Source organism: Cydia pomonella, chromosome 15, assembly GCF_033807575.1.
Source record: "Cydia pomonella isolate Wapato2018A chromosome 15, ilCydPomo1, whole genome shotgun sequence".
NCBI classification, from domain to species: domain Eukaryota; kingdom Metazoa; phylum Arthropoda; class Insecta; order Lepidoptera; family Tortricidae; genus Cydia; species Cydia pomonella.
Genome location: NC_084717.1, coordinates 11,111,636 through 11,134,139, shown reverse-complemented (window position 1 = coordinate 11,134,139; position 22,504 = coordinate 11,111,636). Strand labels below are relative to the sequence as shown.

General features: G+C 36.0%; 2 protein-coding genes across 2 annotated transcripts; one reads left to right on the top strand and one right to left on the bottom strand.

Moving 5' to 3' along the window:
- Positions 1 to 1,060: 1,060 nt before the first annotated feature.
- On the top strand, positions 1,061 to 16,248 carry LOC133525792 (uncharacterized). Its single transcript, XM_061862182.1, has 4 exons — positions 1,061 to 1,881; positions 6,550 to 6,771; positions 7,790 to 7,919; positions 10,495 to 16,248. Exons 1-4 carry the CDS (start codon positions 1,810 to 1,812, stop codon positions 10,611 to 10,613), a joined length of 543 nt encoding a protein of 180 aa, XP_061718166.1. The 5' UTR covers positions 1,061 to 1,809; the 3' UTR covers positions 10,614 to 16,248.
- Positions 15,260 to 21,263, bottom strand: LOC133525791 (motile sperm domain-containing protein 1-like). The gene is made up of 4 exons (XM_061862181.1): positions 21,034 to 21,263; positions 20,794 to 20,957; positions 20,202 to 20,365; positions 15,260 to 18,703 (listed from the first exon to the last, which is right to left on the bottom strand). Exons 1-4 carry the CDS (start codon positions 21,152 to 21,154, stop codon positions 18,514 to 18,516), a joined length of 639 nt encoding a protein of 212 aa, XP_061718165.1. The 5' UTR covers positions 21,155 to 21,263; the 3' UTR covers positions 15,260 to 18,513.
- Positions 21,264 to 22,504: the final 1,241 nt, after the last annotated feature.

Here is a 22,504-nt window from a genome sequence, read left to right as displayed (position 1 = left end):
CTACTTTTTTCTAATAATTAATTAATTAAGTATTAGAAAAAAGTAGAGAGCGGATATTTTTTCACACTTTAACACTTTTAGGTTTCCGATTTATTAAATAGAAAATTTAATAAATCGGAAACCTGGAACTAAAAAAAGTAGGTGACTTGACCGTGACGCCATAGTTCAGTTTTCATATAAGTTCCATAGTGACTAATCATCTTGACAGGTAAATGTTAATAAACACTAGTAGTCTTTTTTTTATAAAATATTAAAGTCCGTCCCTGAGTCGCTCTACAAATTTGAATCTCTAATATTCTTTTAAATATTGACGTACCTATACTTCATACGTATACCAGAGACCCGTAAATAACAAGCACGTTTTACGAGTATGTGCCTCTGCCTACATTATTAAATAATAAAATAATATTATAGGTAATTGAATATTATGGGATAATCATGCCAAATCTACCTTGTCCCACAGGAAGCTCAATAAGGCTTGTGTTTTGTGGGTACTATATAACGATATCGGATATATTATAGCCGGTCAAACGACTTTGTCAGTAGAAAAAGGCGCGAAACTCAAATTTTACCCTTCCCGCCAATTTTTTTTTATTTGCCGCTTTTTTCTACTAACGGAAATGGCTTGACAGTCTATAAGTATATAACGAATAGATATATACAAATACTTATTAAATATATAATAAAATATCCATAACTCAGGAAAAGGTATCTGCGAGAAACACACAAATAAATGCCCATACCAAGGCAAGCAAAGCTTAGCTTTAAAAGAGATATCGCGTTGAGTACATTAGTTATTTGCTGTACAAGGGGGAAAAGTTGTTGTTTAATCTCTCATGCTAATATTGATAACCGAGCAAGTGGAATCTTGAGCGTTTTCAAGGCACGAGGGTCAAACAACCTTTGCTACACCCAGTGAAACTCAATTTTTTGCACCAAATCAACGCGAGTTCAGTGTTGTCTGAAAAACGTTTATTACAAATTAAATCCAAATGTACGCTATTGAATATTTATTACTTATTCAAAAACCTAATTCAAAAGTCAATTCTACCAGCCGACGTGAGGCTCAATCTAAAATTGGCATCAAGTTACTTTTCCACTCTACTCTAGGGTATAAAATGCAACTTTCTTATTAGCTTTTGAGCCTTTACGAGCTGGTGTATATTCTATTTTTATATGCATTGGTATGCATGTACCTATTATAGGATCTGTCGAAATGATAGTTTGCTATAGCTAGCAGTCTGTGGGCCTACCGCGAAAACCGAATTTCGCAAATTGCAGGGATCTTTCTCTTTTACTCTCACTAAGACGTAATTAGAGTGACAGAGAAAAATGCCCGCAATTGACGAACTTCGATTTTCGCGGTTGTAACCCTGGTCCAGGCCTGAAGCCCGATTGTCTCATTTCAAACCTAGACGGAGAGTACCTACCTATATTTTATATTTTTCGTAATTTTGGAGTTAGTCCCCTAATAAAGTTCAGTATGCCATATACAGATTTACTTCGCAAAACATGGCAGGGTTGCAAAAACACCCTGTAATTTGTCGTTTCATCGACTATTTGACAATCTATGTTTGTACGCGTCTCTAGTTTGAACTTGCATCCAGAACGGGAAGCTCTCATATTACTAATTAGCCAGTATAAGTATAACACAGGGAGAGACAGTTGTGTTCAAAAATATTTCTATTTAATATTTTTGCACAGAAAAATATAATTTAGCTAATTATAAATGCACTACATAGGGATTCGATGGTTTCCTTGTTAGCTGTAGCTGACTAATCAAAAAGTTTTGTTTTTTGATCAGTGATAATGATGGCTGAAAAGTGTTGTTTTTGTTTAAAATTGGAGACGGGGTGTATACTGCTGGGGATAGCTACTTTTGTGAGTATTAACCCTTTATTTGCGTGATGTTGGTCTTTAATTTTTTTTTTGTATTTTTTACTAACAAGAACTTTAAGGGAAACTGTTTGTCGATCAGCCTTGGTTATTTAACGGGGTGATACAAACATAATTGTTTTTCTTAATAGAAAAACAAAAATAACTAAATTAATATTTAATAACACGTAACAATCATTAGTTACAAAATATCTCCCTAAGCTTATTTTTATGTATGAAAGTGAGTACTTAGGTATATACCTACCTACATGCCTATTTACGAAGCAATAATTTCACTACATATCATAAACGAGATTAGTTAAATAGGTATACATTGTGGGTCTCTTAAACCTAACAGATTTTAACCATGCATTCCTGAGGTCATGAGGAGCAAAAAATGTTATATGAGTTTTGGTCATATTATCATTGACTGTACCTACTTATGCACACGACACGATATTTCTTTTTACATCTTGGCGAACAAAAAAATTACAATGAATAAGTAAAGTTTTTAATTTACAGATAAGAATTGCGAGTTTCTTTTAAAACAGTGAATGTTTGTCAGTAGGTATGTGTAGGTAGGTAAACCATGTCACAATATACTCGTATAGTGGCAGACAGCTAAAAAGGCGTTTTTTACTTCGTTCACAAAAAATGTACATGTCTAAAACAAGATCGATTTGCGGTCAAAAATACACCTTTAATCTGTCGGGTTTAATAGGCCCACTAACTCCTCATTTAATTTTAATTACTATAACATTGAATTCTGGTTAAGCTTTAATTACATAAAAAAACTTGCGGTTTATGGTATTTTTGACTAACATACAATGTATGGTACCTATGGTAGTAATGATTTATTTTAAGATTATTATAATGTAATGATTACCTGCCCAGAATTGCCTCTTGTACTCTTGTATTTACAAATGTTGCTATGTATTTTACAGTACATATGGTGTTACTTTACCGCACTAGTGCGAAAATTAGCATATTACGTTACTATGTCGAATATTAAAAGGGCCATATGTACTGTAAAACGTTGTACGATACATGTGCGAATAGGTAATTCGCAACTCGTGTCGATTTAAAACACTCCCGTCGGTCGTGTTCCAATTTATCGCCACTCGTTTCGAATTTCCTATTTTTCGCACTTGTATCGTAATGTACTATTTCATATCACTATATTATGTCACTATAAATGTAGGTATTCAATTTTAAAAGAGCCCTCGAGGCCTACTAACAAAATAAAATGCCTACTTACGTCTTATGGCACACTGCATCCGATTCACACGTCGCTCCGACGTGCGAGCGGGATGTCGCTATAATTAATATAATACCCGCATAGCGTTGTCTCGTTCAAACTTCGGAGCGACGTGCGAACCGGATGCAGTGTGCCATGCGCCTACTATTTATTGTAAACAAACAGATGCTTATATTTACTATTATTTCTACCTGTATAACATAATATGACATACCTATTGCAACTACTTAGGTACTCGCAAATAGTAAGAGCGAGTGGTTGACTCAAACTAGTTGAGTTTGAGTCAACCAAATAGGTAAACAATGAGCCATTTTCCAGAGCATGTGTAATGAAAATATAATTAATTACATTTACATCTTATCATAATAAAGCTTCCTAGTTTAACTACGGAACCCTAAAAACTTGAAACCGACCTTCTGTTAAGCGCCCCAATAAAGATGTCAGTCAAATAGGTCAAGTGTTTGTTTTGGAATGTAGGTACATAATGGCGTCAGGTAGTTGTTACGTCCTGAATGTGCGGGACGGTAATAAATTAAGCTTTTTGATTTTATGAAAACACAACACAACACAATAGAATTCGGCGAATAAGTCGAGTGACCAATAGACGAGACTACATTGCTCTTGTCTGAAATAAAGTATGTACCTCATATGTACCTACTAATATTTATACTGTTTGATCTTTACAAGCTTTTATTTAACTTGCGTAATTAACTGTTAGTATGTATGGGACAAATCTTGCAAGTTAAATTTGACCCACTTCCCGGTTTCCAATGAAGCTGAAAATTTGCATACATATGTAAGTCGGGTGACAATGCAATATTATGGTACCATCAAGCTGATCTGATGATGGAGACAGGAGGTAGCCATAGGAACTCTATGATAAAACAACGCAACCTAATACCTGTGTTTGGGGTTTTTAGAATTTTCTCGATGATTATTAGTTGCCAGTGGAAAAAAAGTACAGTCAGCGATAAAAGCTTGTACCAAAAATGAATTTTTAGCCAAAAACTTATTACATTTAAGTACTTACTTGTTTTTTTACCTAATTGTAAAAAGTTAGGAAAACCAGAAAAATTTAATTACGGGCGATAAATTAAACCAGATATTGTATTTATCCGTAATCATGAATTCAGTTTTTTTAAGTTACTCTTCATTATGACCCCGTAATATTTTTTTTAAAGTTTACCGAGCGGCAATGTACTGCAAACATTACGAGACATAATATGCATGACAATACGAGATACGGGCTATTTATAGTAACTGCCAACAAGTATTGACAGTTATAGGTACTTTAAAAAGCTTGTAACTTGTGTGTTGCGTTACATTGCAGGCCGAATTATTTTGTATGGTTAATATTTTCATATACTGGGTGTTTCCTGTAACATGAACTATAAATTAAACTGTAGACTGTACTCCTCAAACTCGCCAACATTTGTTCAACAACTTTTAAAAATAACTTATGATTTAATTATGATTACACATTGAAGTTAATTCTAAGACGCAATGTCTTTCGAATTTTGTTACGTTTAAAGCGTGACAAGCAACGTCAAACACACTGATTTCAGCGTATATTGAAAATAATATTAAATTTGTATGAAAAAGATAAAATCTAAAGATATCATAATTTTTAAAAGTTGTTAATCAAAAGTTATTATTTGCTCGTGTTGCATGAAACACTCGGTAATTCAGAACCTTTGTTTGATATAGTTCAGGGGGCCTACCGCAAAAACCAAAATTCGCAAATTGTGGGGATCTTTCTCTTTTACTCTCACTAAGACGGAATAAGACTGACAGAGAAACATGCCCGCAATTGACGAACTTCGATTTTCGCGGTTATAGCCCAGAGGGCTTACCGCGAACCACGTTCGACGGGTTGGCTCTCTGTCACGCTTACGTATGAATATACAAGTGCGACAGAGAGGCAACACGTCGAACGTGGTTCGCGGTAGGCCCTCAGAACCCAGAACAGAATGGACCGGTTCATTCATTTCAGTTGCCGATGAAGTGAGGTGTATATTTGTATAAATATTTATGACCTTGACGGCACTAATATGGCTGCCGAGTGCCGATTCTCTGAAAGTCTGCGATGGGCGATACAATTTCGCTGAGTTTCATTTGTTAGTACGCCTAGCTGATACCTGATACGAGTTAAGATTGAATTTCGAGAACTCAGAATTATTTTACATTCCGTACCTACGCGCCAGCTCAGCAATAATACTAAATGAAGCGTAAATATTATGTCTATGATGTCTATTAATAGTTACCGGGAATAATATATTATGCTGATAATAAAATAGGTACCTAAATAAATTGTTATAGTTCCTAAGGGAGCGTGCATGAACTGTAGGCGGCAGCACAGGAGCTGTCAGATTTTTGGCGCGAAGCGTAAATGTGAGGTTTATTGTTCCGATGTAGCCCACAAGATGGCAGAACCTACAATGCACAAGAAAACACTTGACGTGTAAATGTGCATGTTTATGGTTCCGATTCAGACCACAAGATGGCAGACCTCCAACGCGCACGGTCCCTATATAATATTTTTCACATAGCTTAGGTTCTGTGACAGCTGTCATCTCAATACAATTTCTAACCTTAAAATGCCAACTTGTATTGAGATGACAGCTATCACAGAACCCAAGAAGCTATGTGAAAAAAAAACATTATAGCATGCACGGGTCACCAAAATAAATGGCGGACCGTAGTCCGGATCCGAATTTTTTTTTTTAAGTGAATCCTATAATCCTAGAATATAATATGCTGAAGCGATCGACATCCAAATCAAAATGATTTGTTAAGATTTGGTTAGTGCAAATCATTTTCTCCCGAAATGGGATTTCATAGAAAAAAATCCGTTATGTCGCTAGGATCGCAAAGCTATTCGTCCCTCTTAAAACTAGTTAAAACTAACCATTTACCACTAAAAAATATTCCTTTAATTAAAGGAATTAGAAAATTTAGTAAAATTTTAAATACAATTACATAGAATAAAACATTGAACACAAACAAATTTGCACACGTGGCAATAAATGCTAAGTAGAGACCTTCTTTTAAACGAACTCTGCACCGACACTAGAATAGAACAAAGTGAGCGAGTGTCATTATAATAAATGTCATATTTTCTTAGAAATGAGACATTGTTGATGATATTGCCACACTTCAGAGTTAGCTTTGATCCAACTCTAAATACCTACCTAGAGTCCAAATCGTACTTTGACGGAAATATTTTTACAGTACATATGGTGCTACTTTAAAAGAGCCATATGTACTGTAAAACGTTGTACGATACACGTGCGAATAGATAATTCGCAACTCGTGGCGATTTAAAACACTCCCTTCGGTCGCGTTTTAATTAATCACCACTCGTTGCGAATTTGCTATTTTCTGCACTTGTATCGTAAATAACTAATATTTTTCAGGTGGTATCTTTGATCAAGATAATTATCACTGCCGTGATTATATTACCAGTACACGCCGAGGCCTTTAAATCACAGATCCCGAACATCGCATCCAAGCCTCATCACCACATCTTGGAGTTGGTTTCGGACAAATCAGTAAAAACTGTCCTCGTGGGCTTCGCTATGATTGTTTGTCTACTGTGGATCGTAATCTCGGTTATGCTGATCATTGGTATTGTGAAGGTCAGTGCTTGATATAGGTAAATAAATACATAGGGAGTGGTTCGAAAAGTGGAATCTAAGCGTTGCAAGGGTTTCAAGGCACGATGGTTAGACGAACTTTTGCTAGCGAGTGAAACATTTTTTTATCACACCAAGGTGTGGAAAATACTGATTGTAATCACAAATAAAATCCTAATGACGTTCATATTTACTTTTCACCACACCAACTGGTACGGGCCTATAATAGGCCTCTTGATTCTTCAAAAACTAATGAGAAAGTTGCATTTTATTTATCCACATGTGGCGCAAGGGGCAAAGTAATCAGTTGCAAATTTCTTTCCTTATGTTAGCTAGTAGAATTGACTTTTAAATGATGAATTTGAATGATAATTTTTTTATTTCTTCATTTAGATTTGATTTAATTTGTTTTTTTTGTTATTTCGTAGTTTGTAGTTTCCTCGCGTGGTTGTGGTGAAAAATGTTGTGTTTCACTCGGAGGCAAAGTTTCTTTAACCGTCTCAACGCTCAAGATTCCACTACTCGAACCACTCGCTACGCTCGTAGTTAACTATTTGGAATCTTTCGCTTGCTCGGGTATCAATATTAGCACGAGCGGTTAAACATAACTTTGCCCTCGTTGTAAAACAAATAACTATTCGCTGTCTTGTGAAAAAAATGCAACTTTCTCATTACGTTTTGAAGAAAAAAGAGAGCCTGTACTACCTGGTGTTGAAACAGTACTTAATGAAAATTCTAGTCGCCACTTATAAAAATTAGTTCAAAAAATATGGCTCGACGCATACAGTATAGGGTATGGTTATTTATTTTGAGCGAAGTTTGGTCACAACACAATAATAAACAGATTTTTTAACAGCATGGTACTTATTGCAAATATACAGAGTTTAAGTAAACTATAAATTATTATGTTACTTAAATATGTAAATGTTCACTTAGGTAGTTTCTGTACCACACTAAGTCACGTACGCTACATGGTCCTTCGAGCCGGAGATGAACTAAGTCCTCTTTTTACAACTTACAGAAGAGAGTGAACTTCGTGATGACATACTTCCTGTTCGGCGTTGCGATGAGCATCATGTACCTGCTGAGCGCCTTGCTGGAAGTGATCAGCGGTTTCTGGGTCACGAGTCTGATCACCTTCATATTGACATGTAAGTATCAGGACATACGAGTACCTACATTATATTACGTACTGATGTATAGGGGATTCCAAAAAAGTGTCGTGTACGTGTCGCTATTTCTTTAACACTTCTAATAAAGCTAAAAAACTGATATTTGTCATAATAACATCTGATAACTTAGTTTTAAATTAAACGGTATATAAGTAATACAGAGGTAGCCATACGCGTCACGTCCGCTCGTCCGCGATAAAATAGATCTCTTCCTGTAATATCGAGCCTACCTCAGCCTTTTGTGGAATGCTCCTACGTACCCGGACCCGGGACACGGGTACGTCCTTAAACTACGTCCAAAAGAGAGGTATGGGCATTGTGAATGTCATCTCGCTTTGTGTGGTAGGGCACAGCCAGTGGATGTCATTCCAGATCTAGAGCAGAGCCCAACTGGATAAGTACCTCCACCTTACAGAAAACAGCAGCCAAATAACACTAGACCCTACTCATAGTGTTGTGTTCCTGCCGGTGAGTAAGGTTGCCAGAGCTCAACGAGGGGGGGGGGGGGGGGGGGGCGGGTTTAGGGTTGGCAACGCGCAGGTAACTCCTCTGGAGTTGCAGGCGTACATAGGCTACGGAGGCTGCTTACCATCAGGCGGGCCGTATGCTTGTTTGCCACCGACGTTGCTGAGGGCATACCGGGAAAACCTAAATTTCTTTATCTCTCTCTACCGCTCAAATATGCAAGAGAGGCAGATAAAGAAATTTCGATTTTCACGGTAGGCCGTCTTTTGTCTCACAGACAGAACGCCGATTAAAGAGGTTATTACACTCCTTTAGGTCTCTTTCTGCTAAGAAGAACACATAAAAAAATGTTTCCCTGACACTCTTAGCAGAAAGATAGCAGAAAGAGTCTAGCGAAAGGGTAGATGTATATAAGCCGGCGCGGCCATAGATGAATAATTTGACAGAAGCCGCGCAACTGACGACCAGCTGTGACACACTGCAATGGCGGAAGGATTCTATGTGTGCGTGTCACGAATGTATACCTAGGCGGATTGAGTACATTTTCTCTAGTTTGGTACGACCACCTTTCTAGCTCGGGGATAAGGTTCAATTTAGTATGGCAAAAAAGTGAGAGTGCCCTCCACTTTAGGTACAACTTCATGGATTAATATCGTATTTTACGAAAGATAATGTGATAATTGATTAACTTATGTATGAAAATTAATCCTGCCTCTTTTTTCTTTCGATCGGTATTATTTTTGCAACATTCGACCACGCATACGCGTATTTAATTTTTTTCTTCGAATAATTAATGCACTGACGTTTAAATTTGACTAACGGTTAATGTGTGTGTGTCACGCGTAAATACTAGAAAATTGGTGGATGACGGAATCCTATTTGTTTTAGCGAAACTACGTCCTTAGTATTTTAGGGTTAGGGCGCGGCGTATTAATTTTTACGTTACTCTGATTATAATAACCGCTTATTGTAACTTAGCTTATATTACATAACGGAGGTACTCATTACAATTTAAACTATGTGTTCTGTCGAACCCTGTATCGTAAATAACTGTTACAGTACATATATAGTGCCACTTTCCCGCACTAGTGAGAGTATGAGCACTTTCCGCGCCATATCGAAAATTATAAGGGCCATATTTACTTAATCTAAAACTTTGGACGATACACTTGCGAATAGGTAATTCGCAACTCGTGTCGATTTTAGGTCCCCAGGTCCCTGAACAAGGCGTTTGAGTGTTAAAGATATTCAGACAGGGTACTAGACTCTTTAGTTTAGTTTAGACCAACAGGGCCCTAGGGAACATGTAGCATAATAATGTATCGTCTTTATTTGTGATATTTATAATTATAACCGTTTAGTCACCGACGTGCTAATTAAAAGGAAAAAAAAAATGGCAATACATGATTAAAATAATCATGCTCACAGTAGGTATGAATATATTGTTTTCCTTATAATTATTATAATAAGTAGGTGGGTACTAGTATTGTGGAATGAGTGCCGTACAGAATATTGGCTTTTCGGTTTAGGTGACATAACTGCTATATATTATATAAGTAATAACATAACGTAGTGAGTTCAAGTCTTGGCGCTCAATATTACCTACCTAGTTGTACTTAATAATTATTCTATTAGGAAATAGTTATTTGTTATACAAGTGGGCAGTGTTGTTGTTCGACCGCTCGTGCTAATATTGATATCCGAGCAAGTGAAAGGTTCCAAAATTGAATCTGGTTCTAAAAGTGGAATCTTGAGCGTTGCGAGGGTTTCAAAGCTCGAGGGATAAACAAATTTTGCCACCGAGTGAAACACAAAAATTTTCACCACTCCAACGCGAGGAAAATACTAACTGTAAAAAATCAAACAAAATCAAATCCAAATGAACGTAATAATTTTTTTATTATTCAAATCATCAGTTAAAAGTTAGTTCTAAATTACTTTGCCACTCTTATGGATAAAATTCAGCTTTCTCGTCAGTTTTCGAACATTCAACAGAGCCTTTACGAGCTGGTGTGACCAAAAAAAAACATAAAGATATAATAATATATAGACTTGCCATAGTTTAAATTGGAAATGTATTGTGTTCCAGTGGTGTACATCAAATGCCTGACGTCCGTGTTCGCCGCATACGACAAGATGCGACAGCAAAAAGGCGTTGACGACCACGAGCAGCTGATTGCTGACGACGAGCCTATGATCGAATGTTAAATAATACTTAATCATCATCTAGTTACTAAAATTTATTAGTATTAGGTATTCCGTATATACTATATAGACCGCGGCGCCGCCAGGAGCATATATCGTCAGTCATAGCCTCCCGGTTGATACTTTAGATGCTATCATAGATTAAAGAAACAGTCAGCCGGTTTTATCGCGGCGGAAAGACCGTCGGTTGATGACATGAACATGTAAAAAAATACACGCCTTACCACTTTATGCAAAGTATGCCTAATTTGTAAATTGCGTAATCGTTTATTTGGAATGCTTGATGGAATGCTGCATGCAAAGTTTCATTTTTTTTAATTACTATCATAAAAAGATAAAGCGCTTCTTTTTTAACATGTTCATGCGACCAGCTGACGTTCTTACCGCCGCGATACAACCGGCTAACGATTTTTTAAAGTTACAATAGCATCTAAACTATCATCTAACAAAGTATCAAACGGGAGCACGAGGGTTGATTTTACATAGCCATTATATTATATACTATATGAGTTTTTGGCCGGGAGGCGATATGGAAATCTGTTCCTGGCTCGCGGTCTAATAGTAGCTATACCGGGTATAATACCTACGGTATAAAATTAAGAGATCCGATGGATGGATATCGATAGTTATAAACCCCGACCTCGATAGAGCACAGCTTACGCCTACCAATCTTATGACTGTTGCGTTTTTGTAAGAACTTTAGATGTGAGTTTGGGTACTCTTCCCTTTATGCCTTTCACAAAAATAACGAAAGCGATCTCAACTATAGTCTAATCAATCTAATCAGCCATTTGTGGCACCATAAGTATGTACTTGTACAGGGTGTTTTTTGGACAGTTACACTATTAAGGACACTCTTTTATACTGAGTATACGCTTCGTAGTTTGTTTTCCGATGACCACATAAATAATTCTTCTCTTGCCAATAACCTTCGCTCTGACTGTGACTCTACTTTTACTCATGACAATATTTCTCCACAAGAGGGTGTTACAATCTTAAAAAATATTAAAACGAAGGCTGTCGGTGAAGATCACCTTAGTCTGGACATGCTTATGCTCGTGGCGGATACAATTGCCCCTATCTTTTCCGAAATCATAAATTTCTCCTTTTCATCTGGTACATTCCCTGCTATGTGGAAACTTGCTCATGTTATCCCTCTTCCTAAAACTTCTAATCCCACATCCTTTTCTCAATATCGGCCCATCTCCATTCTCCCAGTTTTGTCTAAAATCATCGAACATTTTGTTAAGCGTCGCCTCCTTTGACATCTCCACAAGCATAATTTGTTGAATCGGTTTCAGTCAGGTTTCCGCCCCGGGCATAGCACTGTCACGGCGTTGGTGAAGGGCACTGATGACATTCGTTTTAATATTGAGAATAAAAAGCTCACGGTCCTGGTACTTTTAGACTTCAGTAGTGCCTTTAATACGGTGGATTTTGATATTCTCCTTCATATCCTTCGTACGTTTAATGTTTGTCATACAGCTTTGTCTTAGTTCCGTAACTATCTCTTTGGGAGGCGCCAGCGTGTCAAGGTTGACGACAGGTCTCGGAGTGGTGTGATCTTTCTGCTGGTGTCCCCCAAGGAGGGATACTCTCTCCTCTCCTTTTCTCAATTTTCATTAATGGCGTTACTGAGTCCTTAAATTGTAGCTTCCACCTTTACGCGGATGATTTGCAGATTTACGCAGCGGCTAGCATTGATGATTTTTCATCTTTAGTTGATAGAATAAATGGCGACCTTGAGTCAATTCGTTGCTGGGCGAATAAGTTTGGTTTGAAAGTTAATGCAAAAAAATCGCAAGCAATTATCTTTGGTGGTCCTTATTTTGTGTCCAAATTGTCGGAGATGTACCCAAAGTGCGTTTTGATATCCCTTTTTCTTTTACAGTTAAGAACTTGAGTATCATCATTGATCAAACCTTGTCCTGGTCGGCTCATGTTTCTGACATTAGCAATAAACTTTTTGCGTCTCTCCACTCACTGAGGCGTCTTCAAAATTTCCTTCCTCTTCAAACCAAACTAACTCTCGCTTGTTCACTTTTACTCCCGTTGTTAGATTACGCTGATACTGCTTTCTTGGACCTTAGTGAGGAGTTACTGGACAAACTCGAGCAATTGCAAAATATTTGTATTCGATACATTTTCGGTCTACGTAAGTTTGATCATGTATCCCAGTTTCGATCGCAGCTTGGCTGGCTTCCGATTCGTCGTCGACGAGATGTGCATGTCCTATCATTGCTTTTCAATGTTCTATTTAATCCTGCTTCGCCACCTTACCTTTCCGAAAGGTTTAGTTATTTAGCTGCTGGTAGTGGTCATCGCCTTCGATCAAGCACCAATCTTTTACTCACGATTCCTTCCAATACGACGCGCACATACAAGAAATCCTTTACTGTCCATGCCGTCAAGTTATCGAGATTCCGGTGTCCGTGAGGCAATCCCAATCTGTAGCATCACTCAAGGAGAAGCTTAAAAAATTGTGGCTTTCCGATACTTTGGTTACGACTTCCTAGTTCCATTGAATACTTCTACTTTTTTAATTTCCTTTACTTTTCTGGTTCGAATTCATATCTATTTATATTATATATTGAATATTTATTTATTTTTTTTATTTATATATATATGTATGTATTATTTTATGGTTATTTTTCTATCTATGTATATTTGCTGATACAAATGTGTAAGTATTCTAAACGTGCATTTCGTTAATTTCAGTGATTGTACACTTTTGTGTTTCAGTGATTGTACACATGTGTTTGTCATTCATTCGCCGTTACTTCTGTTTTACTCATTTCGTCAAAGGTTAACTGGAAGAGATCCCATACAGGGATAAGTTCGCCGTTGTTGTATTTAATTTACTCTGTAACTGTGTTTTTCGTGTTTTTATTTCTATGTACAATAAAGTATATACATACATACGTACATACATAATTTATTTGATGAAAAGGGTACTGTTACAGATGTTCACGTTTGTTATTGTCCTCCTTATTCAGCTGTCCACAAACAGCATGCAAAGAATACAATTGTATAAGCAGCAAGAATATAAAAAATCACATCCACATGCATCTCTTCTCTGGTGTACCTATATTATATTAATATTACAAACCAAATAGATGAGTCATAGAGGATAATGCGATAACAAACCACGAAGTGTATTTCTGGTTTAACAGGATAACTCTCAGTTTAGAAACCATTAACCACTTACTCTTTTGTAAAACTATGAAATATTAGTAAGATTGACAAAGCTTTCGAAGTCCCTGGTCCAATTTCAATGTTAAGTTCAATTTTTAGATTTAGGCCAGCCAGCAGTTTCTCCGGCGCGAGAGTAAGACGTAAATGAGGTTGGCAACTGTTAAAAGTCTTTACAGATGATGCCAGGATACGTTTTAACTCTCACTAGTTTTGTTCTACGAGATTTGGCTTAAAGAGCTTAGAGACCATTCAGGCCATAAAACATATTTTGATACTATTCGTGGAATTGACAGGTGACACTTGGGTAAAACAATTACTGTACAATTACTGGTGCTCCCACACTGGCAGTTAAGTTGCCAGGGAGAATATGATAGTATTGACAGTTTTATATTATGTTTGTACCTGTCACGATGTTATGAAATTGTATAACCCAATGTACCAGTGTGGGAACACCATCACCACTCATCTAGACTATATTAAACTATATTTTGCTTCGATAAGAGCTGTACACGTTAGAGAGACAGCCAACTTGCGGCCTAAACTAAATTAAAAACTTAAACTTGACATACATACACATACTTGTACTTAACGCTGATAAGCAGGTGCTGATGCCTCTTTCAATGGAGTTGGCCGGTTGAAGTATTATACAGATGGCGCCAGCATAGCCTCCTAATCCTAAAAACCAGCCATATAAGTGAAAACTCCAGAATTTACTACTGATATTAAAGTAGACAAAAGTGGGAAATAATAAATAATATTTAGTTTAAAAATTAAACACAACAAATGCAACTCTATTTCAATTGGATATGATTTAAATTCCCTCGAACTGAGGATATGTGAGGGGTTTATATTCAAAACGTAATTTGTCACCGTGATGTCAAACTGACAAGGAAAGGTACCCAACTGTCCGGTTCCGATTTGATTTATATTTATATATGTTATAGAGTAGTCTAAAATAACGGACACGTATTTTTTTTAGCTGCCCAAACTCAACCTATTGGGAGAAATTGTCCTCCTAAGTACTAAAAAGTTACTAAATCTTCTAACTCCTATAGAAAGTGATGCTCAAGCAACTTGCTAGTTAATGGCTGGTAAGAGTATACTATAACATATATAAATATAAATCAAATCGGAACCGGACAGTTGGGTACTTTTCCTTGTGAGATAAATGGCAAAAAACTATTATTTCGTATTACCTACAACTGAAAGTTTGGGTTGTTAATTATTAAAATAGTTATTTGTTTTACAAGGGGGCAGAGTGGTTGTTTAACCGCTCATGCTAATATTGATACCCGAGCAAGCGAAAAGTTCCAAAATTGAACCACGAGCGTAGTGAGCGGTTCGAGAAGTGGAATCTTGAGCGTTGCGAGGGTTTCAACACACGATGGTTAAACAAACTGCCACCGAGTGAAACACAAAAATGTTCACCACGCCAACGCAAGAAAACTACTAACTATGAAATACCAAATAAATTTAATCCAAATGAACGTAATAAAAAAAAACATTCGAAATCATTTAAAAGTAAATTCTACTAGCTATCATAAGGAAACAACTCAAAATTTGCATTTCATTACTTTGTCCCACATGTGGCTAAAGTGCAACTTCCTCATTAGTTTTTGAACAATCAAGAGATCCTTTACCAGTTGGTGTGGTGAAAAGAATATTGCAGACTAATACCTTTTTAAAATTATTCGGAATAACTACCCATACAAATTAACTTAAACTTTTGCGATTTAAAAATGGACAAATCGTGTTTTGCTTGGACATTTTGAACAAAACCCTTTATACACGAACGTTATAAGGAGAAATCATATTCTGTTCGTAACACCAAATCTATTTTTCAGTTTGACGTAAGAGTACTTTGAAAAACTTTACATTAAACCAAACAAAAAGTGTTTTCCCCATAGGCACAATGGCGGCAACAGACTGTTAGCGATTGGCTGAAGTGACCAATCACTTCTTGTATGAGAAATTCTTATAGACTAAACTCTTTTTGCATATGATCCATGATCCCGATATACAAAATCAAAATACCTACCATGGGAAAATAACATTTATGCAGTGACGACACATTTTATATAGATGTTATGTTTAATTTTCTATAGACTGGTAACATTAATGTAATTTAGAATTTTTTGTGACAAATCAGGTTTTTAATATAAGCTCCTCAATTAAACTTAGCAATTTGATTCAAAAGACAGACATTCATTATAGTCTATGACTGAGATAACTGTTAGATTAATCTTAAATTAGGATATAATGATTTGTATTTAAGAGAATCATCTTAATTAAGGGCTTTATAAAAGCAGTTCTTTGTTGCATTAACATGTTACAGGCGTTTATAAAACTGACGATTTCACCAACGTCGTCTTTAATTATGTATGATGTAAAAGTATGTTAGTAAGTAAATTGATTGTACAATAAAAAAACTATTTTGCTTAAGGTACTTTATTTCAATGTCCCCACCATACTATTTGGTATCAATACTCGTCCACAACAATGGTCCCCGCGCAATCATACGGTTTACACACACGCTGTCAATATACAAAATAATTTACGTATGTACACTATTTATAATAGTAATTACAGAATAGGAATGGAATTTAAATGGGTAAGTAAGAGCAGCAAATACTACGCTTTTTTTTATAAAAATCTTTTAAAAGATATGTATTTACAGTCAGCGCCAAAAGTATCTGATATTCCGGATAACTTTTCCAAATATAGATAAATCTAACGTAACTTTCATATTCTGTCTCTCCTATATTCTATTATTTTCCTTCCAGCAACTCCCCGCTATCTCAAGGAGCGTTTTAACTACCTAAATTCTGTGAGGCTGTCGCGCAGCCTGCTTCTCTCCGTCCCATCTTCTTCTACAAAATTTTACAACACTTCATTTACTTTTCAAGCTGTCCGACTCTGGAACTCCTTACCCGTTGGCATTAGATGCGCTCAATCTCTTGCTGTGTTTAAAAAATCACTCAAAGAACATTATTTATCTCTCCCTTAGTGTTTATATAGTACATAGTGGCTGACATGCTGCTGTTATATTTAGCTATGTTTCGGTTAATTTTATATATATTTATATGTATGTCTATTTATATTCCTTATATGTGTATGTTTATTCACTGTTATTGTGTGTGTGAATCTAGGCTTCATAATGGTTTAGCAACACCTACTTTTTCGATTAACTTCTCTATTTCCGCTACCCAAAGGTTGTCTGGAAGAGATCGCTTTTTAGCGATAAGACCGCCTGTTGTCTGCCTCTAAATTTAATCAATGGTTTATTTTCTTGTATATTTTTACTGAGGTGTGCCAATAAAGAGTATTCTATCTATCTATCTAAATCTCTAAAATTCACATTCAAAAGTATATCTTTTACAGTCGTAAGTGTTCTACATATAAAACCATCAAATTTTGCTAAGCTGTTACAGAATGGTAGATACTTTTGACACCTTGTTTCATCCATTACTTTTGATGCTGACTGTACTTCGCTTTTGGATTTAAATGCAAAATACTCTCAATATGAAATATAGTAGGGGGTGACTCTTCTAATTTGTAATTTTATAAATTTAAAATAACCAATTAAGAGTAAGGTAAAAAAATAATATCACACTATCACACAGTATCATCATTCTGATACATTTAGCACCTTATACCAATTTAAAGTAGATTATGTCAAGTTTAAAACAAAATAATGTCTGCATTGCACCAATACAAGAAAAATATATCTAGAAGGTATTACCTTTAAATGACAAATCATGAGCTGCACAAATTAAAATAAACCACAATCAAATAATACCTGAATTCTAGGGACAACTTTACACAGTATATAAATACATATTTTGTTTTAAAATATTTCTTACATATATTAATATTTATTACATTTTTAGATATTATTTATGCCCCTAATGATTTCTGTATTGCCAAATGAAATAGTCAATATGTACGTTAATTTCTTTGGAACCTGGCGACGTGTCGATGTACTCGCTGTGTTATAATTTTGACCCCGACTGCAGAACGGTAGCGCCATATGCAGTTGGGTCCGAGTGAGTCCACACTAGGCGGGTCCACACTGAGCGAGCATAATACGCGCGAGGCAATTTCCTCACGCTCAGGACCGACCAGTGTAGCGTGCCTCGGCCGAGGCGGCGCGCGCGTTGTCCTCGCCTGAGCGCGCCTCCTCCTCCTCCTCCTCTGTGTGGACCCGGCTACTCGGGGACGCGTCGCTGACTTCGAATGGTATTTCATAGAAATACATAGAAACCAGTTGTGTCGCCGCGACGTCCAATCGCGACACATCGCCGGGTTCCACATTAATTATACACAATGCACTTACGTTGATTAGACCAAATTGTAAATAGGACTTTATCTGAGGTTGAACCTTAAATTTCTTGGAGCACTCTTAATATAGACTCCATTATTCTTTAGCTTAATTTACACTTAAAAGCACACTGCGATCATATATACCTGGCGATTTATGCTATAGGTTTTAGAACAACAGAATTCAACATAGTTACACAACTATGAAAATTTATTTACAATTAATATTTTTATAAAATTACCTATCCTTTGAAAGCATGTAAAATGTGCATATAACAAATAAAACAATCCCTGTTATATTCAAGTTTGTACATGCAGGGTTTCAAAACCGTCCATAAAATACAAGTATTAAAGCATACACAAAGAATTTAGGTCTAAAATATAGGTCTTATGGTCGTAGTACTAGCATACTGACAAGCCCTAGGACAAAAGAAAACACTAATTTGAGGTTGGATCCAATGTGGAGCCACTCCGGGAACTGTGATTCAACAACTGTTTCCGGCTGGGTTGGAAGCAGGAGTGCGGCAATGCAGCATATGCTCACTGCTACTGCCACTACATTTACTGGCTGATGTTCTCTGGAAAGTGAGACGGTAAAACAAATAAATAATGTGTATAGACATAACTAAGGATTTTTAATTTAACACATTAAAGGTCTTAGCACATTGTTACAACTCAACAGCCACTCGACTCAAAATTAAATATTGAAATTAAAGCCTTATCTTGTATGTCCTATAGTACAATGTTTAAAATTTAGGTAACGACGAGTGGTCTACGCGTCGTCCACTCGTCGTCCACTAAGGTGAACCAAAAGTGAGTTGAGTTGGTGTGGAATTGGTATAGTGCGCGAAGACCTTAATAGTCCCCATACTACATGTATGCATTGGCTCATATGTTATGTCCACTTCAATCACACCATGCTTTATATATGGGTCACTAAGAAAAAAACAAGCATGTGCTCGAATTAGAACAATAACTTTCTATATGCTGTTGTATAACTATAACTAGCCAAAAATATTATTATACTTCTATCTATCTTGCAGTATGAAGCTAACATAATCTAAGTGCGTACCTGCTCATATCTTCATGACCCATATGTGGGGCATGGACGTGTAGAGATAGTTTGGCGTGACCCATATATGGGGCACTAGACTGAGAATGTGTTGAGTTAGGCAATTTTTAATAAATATCAAGACTACACTAATTAAAGACAAATTTACTGTTCTTGTGTGTAGTAGTTATTATGCCTACCGATTTGCAACCAAATTGATAGTCAAAGCCATCATTTCAATTAATTAGCAAATCCCCACTCATTGAAAAACAAATTAAAGCAGGTTAACAACCTCATTCAATTGGTTAGTTACAGGTGAACATTGTTATCTTGTACTTTATAAATGTAATGATATCAATGGTGACGTAAATTCAGTTATCAATTGTTTTTGGTCAATATAATCAGCAAACTAAATATAATTATTGACTATATTATATACCTTTCATTACTCTATTTTCAAAATATACATAATGCTATTAATGCTGTATAAATCTTTAGGATCAAATAATTTTAATAAATGTGTAAAGGATATTAAATCTATGTCTACTCCACACCTTTTTAAAAACTAAAAAGTTTATTAGTCTATATGCATTAAAAATACAAATAGCACATAGAGTTTGAACTTAACAAATGTTGTGCTGATCTGTGTTAAAATAGTATAATAAAATGGTCAATAGACTCCTTCAAGTTCTAATCCAACTCTACACTGACTTTGTAGTGACATCACACAAAAGTACTCCAATAAATGTCCCACTTCCTTAAGGTTATCTAGAAGAGATTGCTTTTCAGCAATAAGACTACCTGTGGTTTACCTCTACTTGTGTTGCTGTTCTTTTTTGTATTATTTTCATCTAGAGGTGTGCAATGAAGATTATTTGTATTGTATTGTAAAAATCACATTTTCTAATAAATTTAATGTTTAAGGTACAAGTTGGAACCCGGCAATTGTACCTTTATGGTGACACTCTAACACACTGCCATTTGAAGAATTTACTTCGGTTTGATTCTAAAAAGTTCAAAAGTACCTGTGATGTGGATGATTGCACTTGACATGCATATGTTCTTCTGCCTGCTTCTGGGGGGTCACTCTGGAAGATAGGGGGTGGAAACTGTCTCCTAAGCTCTCCAGGTTAGGGTTTATAGGTTCACCTTCTAATAGTTTTGTCGGGATGTCCCTCTTGCCCAGTGCCTGGAAAAATATTTATTATATATATATGGTGTTTGCAAGTTCATTGTATAGAGAACACAAAATAGGCATTTGAAAATGTGAATGCTACTTAGTAGCCAGGTTAGGGGTGAGAATTAAACATGTGGTTATTATTTTATAAACATGTATGTTCTTGGAGGTATATAAATATATATTCTGTAATAAAATCATTTTGCAAGAGCTATATTGAGCCACTGCTAAATTGTAATTAATTAATTAAAGTTGTAAAATATAGTCTTTAAAACATACGTAAAACATTACGTTTCGACACAGGCGACTAGGACCAGTGAAACCTGCGTCGAAACGTCGGAAATAAAGGCAACAAAATAAATTAGCGATAAACCCGATTTTAAATATGTTTAAAAATGTGTTCAGAACGCGAAAGTTTTAAATGGTACATAGTGGTTTACCTGCTGGGTATTTCTGTCGTACATAGTTATTCTAAACTTCTCTGTCGTATTGCAATGCAAAACAGATGGTTGGGTGTAACGTACAACAATATCAATGCAACTTTGAGGAGCTATCAACCCTTCAGGATCGATCACTGTGAACTTATTCGGAGCAGTACATAGCACTGAAATAACAAAGGTAAATTAAAACTAGATTCCCGAGGCACAAAAATACCACGCACGTAGGACAATAATAAGTACCTTTAAAATTTACAGAGAAATCGTATGGATTGTAAACAGTCAATAACTGTTTGTGTGTGTGACGAGCACTCAGATAAAACTCTAGGGAAACGGGAAACACGAACACAGGGAAATTCTTCATTTTGTTATTTAATTTAGAACACAAAGCGAAAATAACATTCCACCCAAATGGCAACCGATGACTGACGTGAGCGTGACGTTTCGTTTGACATTCATTGTTTACTGTCAAATTTTTTTCTTCGTCCATTTGGACAGGCTAAAGCTCTAAGCCATACTGCCTTGTCATAAGTAGGAATTTTTCTTTTCAATTAATTCAATCCAGTAAACGTCTTCAGTAAATACTATTCATAATAGGTCAATTCCGAAATCAATGTCTTCAGTAGTTTTCATTTTCGTAGTACTTTAAGTAAAATGCGTCTCTTCCAGTTATTTAGTCATATCCATTAAGTTTTGTATTTATTTTCCCAAATAGACAAATCCTGTAATATTGTTTACTGTCAAACACATAGACATACAATATAACTAGACAAGAAGTCGAGCGACCAGGGGTAAGAGAAAGACATATATGACGTCATCATGACATCATAATATGGGGTTACCATGGTCGCAAAAAATTACCCTAAAATGTAATAGGAAAACGATGCAACAAGTACTTAAATTACGTAATGAGTGAGTCGCCATTTTGACTCCCTAACTTGCGAAGTATCGCAAGAGAAATCGCGAACATAATCGCAACTAGTAGTCGGTTTATTTGTTTTTGTAGTAACTTGTAAATAAGCCTTACTTACCTATATGAAGTTTTGAGTTGATATAAGATTAGGTGATTGTTGGAATAAAAAGGATAAACTATCAAAGAGGTAATTTCTTTATTCAAAACTTATATTATTATAACTGTACTTACTAGAAATAATAATTAAATGTGTCGTTCTCAAGTAAAAGGTACCACATAGTCGCTTACCATAAGGATACAATTTGCTTGCTCTCTATACGTACAACCTGTAAGAGCGTTCTTATGATAAGCGACAATGCGGTACCTTTTCCTTGAGAACAACACAAATAAATTGAATATTAGGCCATAATTTGGTAAATATATATATATATATATATTATATAATACAAGCATTTCAAAATGGAAACAACCCTATTGCAGCGAAGGTTCTTGACGATGTGCTTGAGCGACACCTCATTAGATACGCAGTATATGATTTTAAGCTAACATGGTCATTTATATTAAAACTGTTACTTTTTTTTTTTCTTCCTCGCGTTGTCCCGGCATTTTGCCACGGCTCATGGGAGCCTGGGGTCCGCTTGACAACTAATCCCAAGATTTGGCGTAGGCACTAATTTTTACGAAAGCGACTGCCATCTGCCCTTCCAACCCAGAGGGTAAACTAGGCCTTGTTGGGATTAGTCCGGTTTCCTCACGATGTTTTCCTTCACCGAAAAGCGACTGGTAAATATCAAATGATAT